The sequence below is a fragment of the Balaenoptera acutorostrata genome, chromosome 8 (assembly GCF_949987535.1).
Source record: "Balaenoptera acutorostrata chromosome 8, mBalAcu1.1, whole genome shotgun sequence".
Taxonomy (NCBI): Eukaryota; Metazoa; Chordata; class Mammalia; order Artiodactyla; family Balaenopteridae; genus Balaenoptera; species Balaenoptera acutorostrata.
The window spans coordinates 102,961,159-102,974,975 of NC_080071.1; the positions used below are offsets into that span (position 1 = coordinate 102,961,159).

General features: G+C 44.9%; 1 protein-coding gene across 3 annotated transcripts in view; it reads left to right on the forward strand.

Annotated features, from left to right (window-relative positions):
* The first annotated feature begins 8,095 nt into the window (after positions 1 to 8,095).
* The window catches only part of ERCC3 (ERCC excision repair 3, TFIIH core complex helicase subunit), a 37,562-nt gene continuing 31,840 nt past the window's right edge, over positions 8,096 to 13,817 (forward strand). For all 3 annotated transcript variants that reach the window (XR_451063.2, XM_007182853.2, XM_057551665.1), the window contains exons 1-7: positions 8,096 to 8,189; positions 8,555 to 8,760; positions 9,436 to 9,672; positions 11,395 to 11,444; positions 11,869 to 12,004; positions 12,180 to 12,344; positions 12,812 to 13,016. Coding sequence is in view for 2 of the 3 variants with exons in the window: in XM_007182853.2 (XP_007182915.2) it covers positions 8,162 to 8,189; positions 8,555 to 8,760; positions 9,436 to 9,672; positions 11,395 to 11,444; positions 11,869 to 12,004; positions 12,180 to 12,344; positions 12,812 to 13,016 (1,027 nt within the window). In the remaining variant the exon portion in view is untranslated. The remainder of the gene's footprint in view (positions 8,190 to 8,554; positions 8,761 to 9,435; positions 9,673 to 11,394; positions 11,445 to 11,868; positions 12,005 to 12,179; positions 12,345 to 12,811; positions 13,017 to 13,817) is intronic.

Consider the following 13,817-nt stretch of genomic DNA (forward strand, 5'->3'; position numbering starts at 1 on the left):
TATCCAAATCAATTATGGGTAAGAGGTATGATTCATGCTGGAGCAAACTTCCTTTCCATCTGTGAACCTGTGAAACCAGACTGGTTATCTGCTTCCAAAGCACAGTGGTGGGGCAGGCAGAGAGAGGATAGACACTTCCATTCCAGAAGGGAGATGTCAGAAGGAAAAAAGCGACACGAGTCCCAAGCAGGTCTGAAAGCTAGCAGGGCACATTTCATTAGATTTTAAGACTTGAGAAGAATCCTCACTGGCTCCATGCCCTGTCTTAAGGAACCTACTGGGGTCGTTGCACTGCCTCCTCAGAACCAAGAAGGTGGCCCGGAGTCAGCGGACCTGCACCCTGGCCTGTCTCTTCTGGGCCTGTGGTGGCAACAGCAGCCCTGCTGGCATCTGAACTGCCCTCAAATCGTTCTTCCCTTTTCTTCAAGGATAACACGTTTGCAGCCGAAAAGCTCTATCAATCCTTTTCCTGCCTGTAGAATACCTGATGTCTACCAGCCTTTCTTCATTTTGTCCCAGCTCTGTGTCCTTCCAAGTGGTCAGGGTTTCTGCTGATAGTTGATTGGATCCACAAGTCACAAACCTAATCTCTTTAGCAAATGGTTGTCCAGCCACACCCTTGGTGTTTTCTTCAGAGTATCCTTTCTAGTTATTTGCCAAATGGATAGGCTGAGAACTTTCCAAATCTTCAAATTTGGCTCCTTTTTGCTTAACAATTCCTTCTTCAACTTATCGCTTTTGTCTCACATTTAAACTTAGCAGCAAGGAGAAACCAGGCCACGCCTTCAACCTTTGCTTACAGATCTTCTCAGCTCATCCAAATCTTATCCAGGTTCATCACTTACAAGTTCTCCTTTCCACCCAACAGAAACAGTTCAGCCAAATTCTCTGCCACTTTATAACAAGAATCATCTTTCCTCTAGTTTCCAGTAACATAATGCTCATTTCCATCTGAGCGCTCAGCACAATCACCTTTAATGTCCATGTTTCTACCACCCATCTCTTCAAGGCACTATAGGCTTCCTCTATCGTGCATTGCAAAATTCTAGCCTCTACCCATTACCTGATTTCAAAGACACGTCCACATTTTGGGGTATTTATTACAGCACTTCCCTTTACCAAAATCTGTACTAGCCTAGGTTCTCAGAGAGGCAGAACTTGTCACAGTCTGGAGGCACAATTCCTTTTTCCTTCGGAAACTTCTCTTTGCTCTTAAGGCCTTCAACTGGTTGGTTGGGACCTGCCCACATTATTGAGGGAATTCTGCTTTAGTTAAGTCTACTAATTGCAAATGTTCACTACATCTAAAAAAAAAAGATCTTAATAGCAACATCTAGACTGTGTTTGACCAAACAACTGCATACCATAGCCTAGCCAATTGACACATAAAATGAACCATAACAGGGATTGAGCAAATAAATTGTAGTATATCCGTACAATGGAACTCTTCATCATGTATTATCGACTGAAAGAAAGCAAGTTACACAAGATGTATAGTTTGATCCCACTTTTTGTTTAAAAATAGCTAGAAAAAATATTGAGAGAATATATATGTCACTCAAGTGATGGTTATTACTTTTACTTATCTGTAATTTTAAAACTTTTAGATAAATGTGGGTGTTTTTGTTTTGTACAAAATACTTTCCACCCTCCCAGCTTTACTGAGATATAATTGACATAAAACATTGCATGTAAGTTTCAGACGTACAAAGTGTTGACTTGATACACTTACATATTGCAATACGATAACCATCATAGCATTATCCATCACATAATTACCATTTCCTTTTTTTGTGATGAGAAGATTAAGATCTAGTCTCTTAGCAACTTTCAAGTATTTATTTATTACAGGTTTTTTTTAAAAAATGTGGACCATTTTTAAAGTCTTTATTGAATTTGTTACAATATTGCTTCTGTTTTATGTTTTTGGTTTTTTGGCCCTGAGGCATGTGGGATCTTAGCTCCCTGACCAGGGATCCAACCCACCTCACCCCCTGCACTGGAAGGCGAAGTCTTAACCACTGGACCGCCAGGGAAGTCCCCGTCTTTCAAGTATTTAATACAGTGTTATTAACTATAATCACCATCCTGTACACTAGATCCCCAGAACTTATTCATCTTCTAACTGGAAGTTTTACTCTTTGATCAACATCTCTCCATTTCTTCCCACCCCCAACCCCTGGTAACCACCACTCTACTCTCTGTTTCTATGAGTTCAGAGATTTTTAGATTCTGCATATGAGTAATATCATACAGTATTTGTCACAAATGGCAGGATTTCCTTCTTTCTCGTGGCTGCATAATATTCCATTGTATATTTAAACCAAATATTCTTTATCCATTCATCCACTGACAGACACTGAGGTTGTTTCCATACCTTGGCTATAGTGAATAATGCTGCAAAAAACATGGGAGTGCAGACATCTCCTTGAGACCCTGTTTTTATTTCCTTTGGATATATACCCAGAAGTGGAATTGCTGGATCATATGGTTGTTCTACTTTAATTTTTTGAGGAACCTCCATACTGTTCTCCATAGTGACTGTATCAATTTACATTCCCACCAACAGTGTAGGAGGGCTCCCTTTTCTCCACACCCTCTCCAGCATTTGTTATTTGTAGACTTCTAAAAAAATTTTTTTGGAGTATAGTTGATTTACGACGTTGTGTTTGTTTCTGCTGTACAACAAAGTGAATCAGTTATACATATACCCATTTTTTAAGATTCTTTTCCCATATAGGTCATTACAGAGTACTGAGTAGAGTTCCCTGTGCTAGACAGTAGGTCCTTGTTAGTTATCTGTTTTACATATAGTAGCGTGTATGTGTCAATCCCAATCTCCCATTTATCCCTCCCCCCCGCCCCTTTCCCCCCTGGTAACCATAAGTTTGTTTTTTTACATTTGCAACTCTATATCTTTTTTGTAAATAAGTTCATTTGTACCCTTTTTTAGATTCCAAATATAAGCAATATCATATGACATTTGTTTTTCTCTGTCTGACATTTCACTCAGTATGACAGTCTCTAGGTCCATCCATGTTGTTGCAAATGGCATTATTTCATTCTTTTTTATGGCTGAGTAATATTCCATTGTATATATGTACCACATCTTCTTTATCCATTCCTCTCTTGATGGACATTTAGTTGCTTTCATGTCTTGGTTATTGTAAGTAGTGCTGCAATGAACGCTGGGGTGCATGTATCTTTTTGAATTATGGTTTTCTCTGAATATATGCTCAGGAGTGGGATTGCTGGATGATATGGTAGCTCTATTTTCAGTTTTTAAGGAACCTCCAAACTATTCTCCATAATGGTTGTACAAATATACATTCCCACCAACAGTGCAAGAGGGTTCCCTTTTCTCCACACCCTCTCCAGCATTTATTGTTTGTAGATTTTTTGATGATGGCCATTCTGACTGGTGTGAGGTGATACCCCATTGTAGTTTTGATTTGCATTTCTCTAATAATTAGCGGTGTTGAGCATCTTTTCATGTGCCTCTCGGCCATCTGTAGATCTTCTTTGAAGAAATGTCTATTTAGATCTTTTGCCCATTTTTCGATTGGGTTATTTGTTTTTTTGATACTGAGCTGCATGAGCTGTTTGTATATTTTGGAGATTAATCCCTTGTTGGCTGATTTCGTTTGCAAATATTTTCTCCCATTCTATGGGTTGTCTTTTCATTTTGTTTACAGTTTCCTTTGCTGTGCAAAGGCTTTTAAGTTTAATTAGGTCCCATTTGTTTATTTTTGCTTCTATTTTCATTACTCTAGAAGGTGGATCCAAAAAGATCTTGCTGCAATTTATGTCAGAAAGTGTTCTGCCTATGTTTTCCTCTAAGAGTTTTATAGTATCCGGTCTTACATTTAGATCTTTAATCCATTTTGAGTTTATTTTTGTGTATGTTGTTAGGTATTGTTCTAATTTCATTCCTTTACATGTAGCTGTCCAGTTTGCCCAGCACCACTTATTGAAGAGACTGTCTTTTCTCCACTGTATTTTCTTGCCTCCTTTGTCATACATTGGGTGACCATAGGTGTGTGGGTTTATCTCTGGACTTTCTATCCTGTTCCCTTGATCTATATTTCTGGTTTTGTGCCAGTAAATTACTGTTGGAGAGGAGCGAGTGACCAAAGGAACCATAACTGATTTAATGAGCCATTCACTTTCACTGTACCAGCCATGCGTACTTAGACAGGCATGGTTTAATCTTTGAGACAAGCATGTGCTACTGGCATGATCAACCAGGTATGTTATTTGTAGACTTTTTAGTGATGGCCATTCTGTGCGGTGTGAGGTGGTACCTCATTGTAGTTTTGATTTGTATTTCTCTAATAATTAGTGATGTTGAGCATTATTCATGTGCCTATTGGCCATCTGTATGTCTTCTTTAGAGAAGTGTCTATTTAGGTCTTCTGCCCATTTTCTGATTGGGTTGTTTGTTTTTTTGTTATTGAGGGACACAAGGAATCCCTTTCCTCCACATCCTTGCCAGCATTTTTTACGCTTTTGTCTTCTTGATAAGCCATTCTGACCTGTGTGATGTGATATCTCACCGAGGTTTTTGATTTGCATTTCCTTGATGATTAGTGATGTTGAACATATTTTCATGTATCTGTTGGCCATTTTTAGGTCTTCTTTGAAAAAAAGGCCTTTACAGTTGCTCTGCCCATTTTTAAATTGAAATTTTTTTTTTTGTATTGGGTTGTATGAGTTCTTTATATATTTTGGATATTAACCCCTTATCAGATATATGGTTTACAAATATTTTCTCCCATTCTGTAGGTTGCCTTTTCATTTTGTTGTTGTCCTTTTGCTGCACAGATTTTTACTTTGTTATAGTCCCACTTATTTATTTTTGCCTTTGTTTCTTGTGCTTTTGGTGTCATATCCAAAATGTTGTTGCCAAGACCAATGTCAAGGAGCTTTTCCTTGTTTTTTTCCTAAGAGTTATATGGTTTCATGTCTTTTATTTAAGTCTTTAATCCATTTTGAGTTAATTTTTGTGAGTGGTATAAGATAGGGGTCCAATTTCATTCTTCAGCATGTGGTTATCCAGTTTTCCCAACAAAATTTATTAACGAGACTAACCTTTCCCCATTGAGTATTCTTGTCAAGTATCAGTTCACAAAATATCTTCTTAATTATGAAAAGGTCAGATTAGTCATTCTTCCTCATCAAACCCTTCAGTAAAATTAACCAGGTTTGGCAGTTAGAGCTTAATCAAAAGCCATACGTTTAATGCCATTATTTCTTTTCTCTCTCTCTCTCTTTTTTTTTTTTTTTGGCTGTGCCATGCGGCTTGCAGAATCTTAATTCCCCAACCAGGGATCAACCCCGTGCTCCGTGGAAGCATAGAGTCCTAACCACCGGAAAGCCAGGGAATTCCCAAGGCCATTATTTTTATTTCTCAGAATTTGCCTTGAAAAAATTCAAGATGCAGTTAGAGATTAATTGCCAATGATACTCATTGCAGAGCTATTTACAATGGGATAACCTGGAACTATTCCAATGCCCCCAAATTAGGGTTTGACTAAATAATGATATTACCATACAACAGAAAATTAAGTAGTTCTTAAACATTCATTTTAGTGAGAGGTGAACAAAGCTTATGTTAGGAGGATATAAAATTATATGTCCACGTAACATCTTCTTGGTATTAAAAATACCTACTCACAGGAAAAAAGCCTGAAGAAAATAAACCAAAATATAGATAGCTAGGGGTAGTGTTAGGTATGATTTAAATAAGCTTCACCATGCTTTTCTCTGTTTTCCGAGATTTTCCCACAGCATGCATTACTTTAATCAGAGGGAAAATATAAAAATGCAAAAGTCAGTTTTAACGGTGTGGTTCCTCCACTACTTGAGGAAGTGAAATTCATTTAGAGCAGGGAACAAAGCTTCAATTTACTGAAGGCCATTTAGCTGAGAACTGGTCTCTACGTTGCAAATTTTGTGGCTGAGTCTTGGTCTTCAATTTGCTCAGCTGATCAGCAGCATCTAACACAGTAGATCGCTCCCTCCACCTTGGAATGAAATGAATGAAAGGACTTCCAGGATTCCCGATTTTCCTATCTCACTGACTGTTCTTCAACTGGTGTTGCCCAATTCTCCATCTTCCAGCCTCTTCACTGTGAAATGTTCCCAGACGTTCTCTTTACCTACATTCATTCCCTAGGTAACCTCAATCAGTTCTATAGATTCAATACCATAGATATAATGGCAATTCCCAAGCTTATATTTCTAGGTCCCTGAACTTCAGACTTCCATCCAACTGCCTGCTTGACACTTCCTTTGATCGTGTAATAGGCTACTTCTACGAATTGCATCCTTCCCCAAATTCATACATTGAAGTCTTAACCCCCAATGTGACTGTATTTGAAGACAGAGCTTGTGAGGGGGTGATAAAAGTTAAATGAGGTCATAAGGGTGGGGCCCTAATTTGACAAAGCTGGTGCCCATATGTAAAGAAAAGACACCAGAGAGCTTGCCCTTCCCTCAGTCCCCACGTGAGGACATAGCAAGAAGGTGGCCGTCTGTGAGCCAGGAACATAGCAGGACCTTCAACTTGGACTTCCAGCCTCCAGAGTTGTGAGAAAATAAGTTTCGCTGTTCAAGTCACATCGTCTGTGGTGTTTTGTTATGGCACTCGAGCAGGCTAATATAGCCACTTGTATTCAATACGTCCAAGACCAGTGTTCAAATCCGTACCTTCCGAGGTGGGAGGAAGCGGCTTGGGAGCCCCTGGGAGAGGACGCTGCCGAGTCCCGGGAGCCGCCCACACAGATTATTTCCTTTAGGTGTTTCGAGGTCTGGGGAAAGGTGCAGCGCAGCAGGGACCCATACTTCCTGGAAGGGCGGTACGGATCTTGGCCAACGGTGAAATCGTACAGGATGACGAACCCTGCGTGAGGACCACTACCCAACCTCGCAGTAGCACCCCTTAACAGAGGCTTTGAGTGGGGGTCCTGGCCCTCACCAGCAGCAGGCTGGGTGCTGCTCAGTCCCCCTTATTAAAAAAAAAAAAAAAAACCTGTACCTTCCCTGAGGTACATCATTTTTGCAATTGCTCAGATCAAAAACATTGCAGTTTTCCTTTATTCCTCTCTCTCACCTTCCATATCTAGTCAGTCAGCAAATCCTGTGCTATCTTCAAAATATATTCAGAATGGAACCACTGTTCATCACCTTTACTCCAACACCCTAATAAAGCCAGTTATTTCTCAACTGGAGCGCTGCAGTAGCTGCCCTTGACCTTGTAAAGTCCATCTTCAACACAGCAGCTAGTGCAGAGTGATCCTTTAATACGAAATCAGATTGTCATTTCTCTGCTCGAACCTCTCCAGTAGCTTCTCATTTCATAATAAAACCCAAAGTTTTTGCAATGACCTACACAGCTCTACATTAGTTGTTCTCAGAGTTGAGCATCACAGTCTTCTGGAGGGCAGGATGGTTGCGCCTGCTTGCAGAATTTTATGACTCAGGTATTTTGCGTTTGTGCCTTTCTGATCAGTTTTAACTAGTTTCCGTATGATGTCGATGCAGCCAGGGGACCCCATTTTGAGAATCACTGCTCTCTACGTCCTGTACCGTCTCCCACCTCTTACAGCCATACTGCTCCCCCTCTCAGCTCCCCTTAAACGCCAAACCTGTGTCGGCCGGCCCCTAGACCCACACTGCTCCTTCCTGGTATTTACATAGGACATTATCTCACTTTCATGACCTTCTTCTCAAACAACACCCGTTCAGCGAGATATTCTGGGACAGCCCTGCCTGTCATTCTGGGCTCTGTTTTATTTCTTCCTTAGAGCGCTTGACACATTCGTTTACGGTCCACGTCTCTCTGTTCCAAGAGGCCAACGCCTTCGCTCTGTTCACTGTCCTGCCCCAGGGGCTAAAACAACAGTGCCTGGACGATCGTAACAGGTACTGAAAAAATACTTCACTGACTAGGAGAAAAAATAGGGAGAAAGGGCCTGCACCCGGGTACAGTCAGCTGACCTCTCAGCAGCAGGATCAGACACCTACGCCTCTGCCGGGCGCCCAGAGGCGGGACTTCCTGTGCGGTGGCCGGAAGAACTTCCGGTGTGAACCAGAAGTCCCACAGAGAGCAGTCGCTGGGGTGCCTCGGCGGTACTGGCTGGTAGTTGCGGTCGCCGACATGGGCAAAAGGGACCGGGGGGACCGCGGTGAGACGTGGCGTGGGCGCGTTTCGGGGCTGCCTGCACCTGCCGTCCCTATCATCCTGTGTGGTAGCTGCTCAGGGTTTCTCGGCGGCGGTCGACCCCAGAGTCGCTCGCCGTCGTCACCTACTGTCCCGACAGGCCGCTGGCCGGGGGTGCGACCCCTGACCTCCGGGCAGCCCTGCCCCCGGGCTGGGTGGGCAGCGTTTGAGGGAGAGGACGCCCGCGGCGCGCAGTGGCTCTGGGCTCGGGGTGCTTGGCGCTGGGGAAGTCCGGCTGCAGCCAGGTTCCCCCGACCTGCGGCTAGTCGGTGCGGGGGGAACCCAGGGCTCCTGCGGGGCTCACGTCTGTGTCCGTGTCCGTATCTGCAGAGAAGAAGAAGTCCAAGAAGCGGCACTACGAGGATGAGGAAGACGATGAAGACGACGCCCCTGGGAACGACTCTCAGGAAGCGGTTCCCTCGGCGGCCGGGAAGCAGGTGGACGAGTCCGGCACCAAAGTGGATGAGTATGGGGCCAAGGACTACAGGCTGCAGATGCCGCTGAAGGGCGACCACACCTCCAGGCCCCTCTGGGTGGTAAGCACGCCCTCGGCCGGGGCCGGGCCCAAGAGTGGGCGCGGCCCACATAGGAACGCGGGATCGTGAGCTTCGCTTCAGAGCCCACTGGCAGCGAGCTTTCATTTTCATAGGCAGTTTGAAACAGCCGAGATAGCAGTGGGCCTGCTCGCACACATGTGCTGGCTAGACGTGGGCTTCCTTCCTCTCTAACCCCTCCTTTTGCTCCCCTTTCCCTCTCCAGTTCTGCCACATGTTTGGAAACAACTTTTATCTAAAGAATAAATGGCATTTATTATGTAACATTTTAATTCCCCATTAAAAAAAAACACTAATGAGACATATATTTGCTAGGCAGCTTTTTTGCTCAACTTGAAGCAATTAATGTTCTCCATTCATTTGAAATCTAGCCAGAAGGACAGCCAGTAAGGTGGGCTTTTCCTGTGAAGAATCGTGAGAGGCAGCTACTGACTTTAGAAACCTTTTCTTCTGTTCTGTCTACTCCTTGTATCCGATTAAAGTAGCGGGACCCACAGTTGGCTGAAGATGTGCTTACAGAAATATTCCTGGTGTTGGCTAGCTTTAGATCACTTTCTGGGCAGCTTATCCTTTCTAGATAATGATGTGGGAAAGAGTCTAATCGTCTCTGCAACTCATTAGTTTCCTTGTCTGTCGTGTCCATTTGGTGTTTCGCAGGCTCCTGATGGCCACATCTTCTTAGAAGCCTTCTCTCCAGTTTACAAATATGCTCAAGACTTCCTGGTGGCTATTGCAGAGCCGGTGTGCCGACCAACCCACGTGCATGAGTACAAACTAACTGCCTACTCCCTGTACGCAGCTGTCAGCGTTGGGCTGCAAACTAGTGACATCACTGAGTACCTCAGGAAGCTCAGCAAGACGGGAGTCCCTGATGGAATTATTCAGTTTATTAAGGCAAGTGGGGGCTAAGGCTGGCTCTTTTGCCCTCCTTCTTAACGTAGTGATAGTGGGGACAGGTGCTGTACATTGTTACCCTGTAGCAGTCACGAAAATGCCATTCAGATCCAGTGTGGGGAGCATAGTAACCGATTACCCCAGCTGCTCCTCCTCTGGATCCAGCATCGTGTTTCGCTGAGGGCACACTTCCCACGAGCTGCTCTTAGCCAGTGGGTGCTCACACAGCGGGGTTACTAATTCAGGCCCATTCTGGCCCGGGTTATTTGGGAATACAGCCCAAAGTGAACGGTGTTACGGACTGAATTGTGCCCCCTCCGGAATTCGTGTGTTGAGGACCTACCCCGTAATGTGATTGTATTTGGAGTAAGGATATAATTAAAGTTAAACGTGGTTATAAGAGTGAGGCCAATAGGATGAGTGTCCTTATAAGAAAAGACACCAGAAGGCTTGTGTGCTCTCTTTCTCTCTTCATTTGTACAAGGAAGAGGTAATGTGAGCATAGAGCAAAAAGGTAGCCCCCTAGAAGCTGGGAAGAGAACCTTCACTGGAAATGAAATGGCTGGCATCATGATCCTGGACTTCTAGAAATAAGTTTCTGTTGTTAAACAACTCAGTCTGTGGTGTTCTATATGGTAACCTGAGCAAGTTAGTACAGATGATAAACTCCATCTAAGTTTGAATACCTGCACGAGACCACTAGTCAACAACTTCCATTAGGAAAAGTCAAAAAGGACTTCAGATTTTGAAGTGCATAGGGTTCTATGTGACGAGCACTTGAACCTGCTTGGGTTTGTTCTGAGAGATAGTGAATACCATTCAAAAGAGGTGCACAGTGGCTTTCGTTGTCCTCAGCTGATCTACAGGGAGTTGGATTCAGACCCCCAGATCTGAAGTGGCAGAAGATGAGTGCCACAGGCATGCAGTACAGTAATGAAGCCAAGCTCAGAGAAGCTGGCAGGAGCCCTGGAGAGAGTTCTCTTTTCTTCTGATGTGAAAGGGTGCCCTGGGAGAAGGGCTTGCACCTTGTAGCATGAGCCTATTTCAGTACCCTGGCTGTTCTCAGTCTTGGTTGGGAGCTGCCTGCGGGAATGTGAGTGTTGGTTAGTGCAGTGGTGGATGCAGAAGGGCAGCAGTGGAGGCGGCAGCAGCCTGAGATCTGAATTGTGACTTTTTGTGGCTACTGTATAATCTCTGCTGCATTCCATCCTAAAGATTTTTGGGAACCTGGAAGGATTTTCTACCATCAAGAGGCTTACATCTAGTTGGGGAGATAGGAACATTGGTGAGGAGGTCAGAGGCTTCACATTTAATTTACGCAGCACACAATTAGTGGACACATAACTCTACCAGCTTTGTGCTGGGAGCTGTGGTAGTACTGGTACAGTGAGATGAACTCCTGGATTAGGATGGGGCTCTGGGAATGGAGAAGAAAGGGAAAGGGAAAATGAAAGAAAGATTTTAAGCAGCATATTTTAGATGAAGGGACGTGCATCAGAATTAGCCAGGCAAGAGGAAGGTTTTGCCCTCAAAAAGTAGGAGCTAATAGAAAAGCTCAATTTAGGCAGATCTGCCCCCTTTAGGATTGCACATTGGATTTTCCTAAAGTAAACTGAACTCTTCGCTTGGTTGATAGGTAGTAAGGAGTGCCCAGTAATGAACAGGTTCTGAGTGAGCTGCATATCGCTAATTTTGCCTGTATGGTGTTGTCACTTCTTGCAGTTATGTACTGTCAGCTATGGGAAAGTCAAGCTGGTCCTGAAGCACAACAGGTAAGGGGTTCTGTGACAGGCCCATCCAAGGCGCGTTCACCCTCTGCATATCAGGTGGCAAGGAGCTAACACTTGTGGACTGCCTGCTCTGCACTAACACCCACTCCCCCGAGTAAGGGGCTAAATAAGTGAAGTGATGTGGCCAAAACCAGAAATTCATTCACTGACCACCGTATTCCCCTGGACAGTGGAGCTGGGGTTCAGACCCCTGCTAGTTTGTCTTCACAGTGGGGCTTTGCCTGCAACCCTCGTGTGTTAAGTCATGGCCAGTAGCTCATATCTCAGATTTGGCAAAGGGTTGGGGGAGAGTGAGCGTGGAGAGAGGCCTTAGGCCGCTGTCTCCAGACCATCTTATGAGTGAGCAATGGAACCTTCTGAAAATGGTGTACTGGTCAGTAGGCACCTCCTTCCTCCCCTCTTACAGGTACTTCGTTGAAAGTTCTCACCCTGATGTCATCCAGCATCTTCTCCAGGATCCCATGATCCGGGAATGCCGCCTGAGGAACTCTGAGGGGGAGGCCACCGAGATCATCACAGAGACTTTCACCAGCAAATCTGCCGTATGTGGCCTCCTGGGTCACCCTTGGGGGTGGACGCACTTAGGATTTTAGTTCTCTCAGGTGCTGTTAGTCCAGCATTTGCAGTCTGGTAGTCCTTGTTTTCTTGCAGCTTTGTTGCTTGGTGACAGTAGGGTTAAGTGTTTTGTGCAAGTCCGATCCTGCCTTTCTCTTTCAGATCGCTAAGAGTGCTGAAGGCAGCGGTGGGCCGTCCACTTCCCGGGTGACAGATCCACAGGGTAAATCTGACATCCCCACGGACCTTTTTGACTTCTATGAGCAAATGGACAAGGATGAGGAGGAAGAAGAAGAGACACAGACCGTATCTTTTGAAGTCAAGCAGGTTAGTGAACGTACCCCTCCTGGTTGCTTCTCTAAGCCGGTGTCAGAAGCTGGTTCAGCCCTTCATGGACTGTCTGTAGCCTGTGTGAGAGGAAGGAATCCCCATCTGTCCCCAAATTTTGGTGCCTGTGCACTGCAGCACCATTCTTCCTGATGGACTTAGATCTGAGTGTCCTGTTCTTCAGGCTGGTGGGTCAGTGTTCACAGGTTCCTGGGGAGATGTGAGAAACAGTGCCTGGGGGCATTTTTGGTGGCCGATTGGATTTAATTTTGTCCATGTCCTTAGTTTGGGGCCCTTAGTCTATGCTTTCAGCCGGCTGTCATCAAGCAATATCTGAAATTTAAAAGTCTAGCTAACCTTTCTTTTTTTTTTTTTTCTTTAAATCATTAGGCTCCTTAGAATGTGTGCTGTTTGTGAGCACACTTTGGAGTTAACAAGATTATAAAACCTTCATGCTCACTTTCCAGGAAATGATTGAGGAACTCCAGAAACGTTGCATCCACCTGGAGTACCCTCTGTTGGCAGAATACGACTTCCGGAATGATTCTGTCAACCCTGACATCAACATTGACCTGAAACCCACAGCTGTCCTTAGACCTTATCAGGAGAAGAGCTTGCGGAAGATGTTCGGGAATGGGCGCGCACGTTCCGGGGTCATCGTCCTTCCTTGTGGTGAGTGGCGCCTGAGTGAAGAAGATGGCTAGGCCGCTCTGTCCAGATCTGCCTTATGCTCTCCCTGAGGGCCTTTCTCTAAATCCCACCTGGTCAGGGAACAGCCAGTGTCACATGGCTTCCTGATTCATGACCTGACAAATACTTGCGTGCTTGCTCTGTGCAGGGCCCTGACCTCCACGCTGGGCATGTAATGGTGGATAGAACAACACTCCTGACCTCATGGAGCTCATTGTGGTGGGGGAGCTCAGACAGTAAACCAATCAGCTAGGCAGTGTATAAAGTCTTGGGCAGTGAGGAAGGATGGTGCTGTGGGGAAGGGCTGGTTTACATCCTGGGGTTAGAGTTCCTCACAGTCAGTCTTGTAAGTTACGTGTATTTGGAGGCTCCCTAGCACAGAAACTTTGTTTGGTCCTGGACTGCTGATTACAGTGTGCACTTCCAAGAAGGGGCTGTGGCAGCCGCCTTGGCGCCTGTCTAATGTCATTTGTCCTAAGTCGTGTCAGGTCTGGCCTGGGTTCTTGGCCAGAGGTCACAGTAGACTCAGCTGGTGGCCTACCCCACACTCGAGAAGGCAGACCCTCTGGAGGAGGGGCAGGCACCTTCAGATTTTTTTTTTTTTTTAAAGCCTCATGGGTTATTTTGATGCACACGCCCGGTCAAGGAAGAATTGCTGTTTCAAGGAGTAGCTTGATTTTTAATCTTGATGTTCACGTGGTAGGTGGTCGTAAACTCAGAAGCCCCTGGAGTTTCACCTTCCTCTGTCTTTGCCAGTAGCAGCGTATGTACCGCATTCCCAAG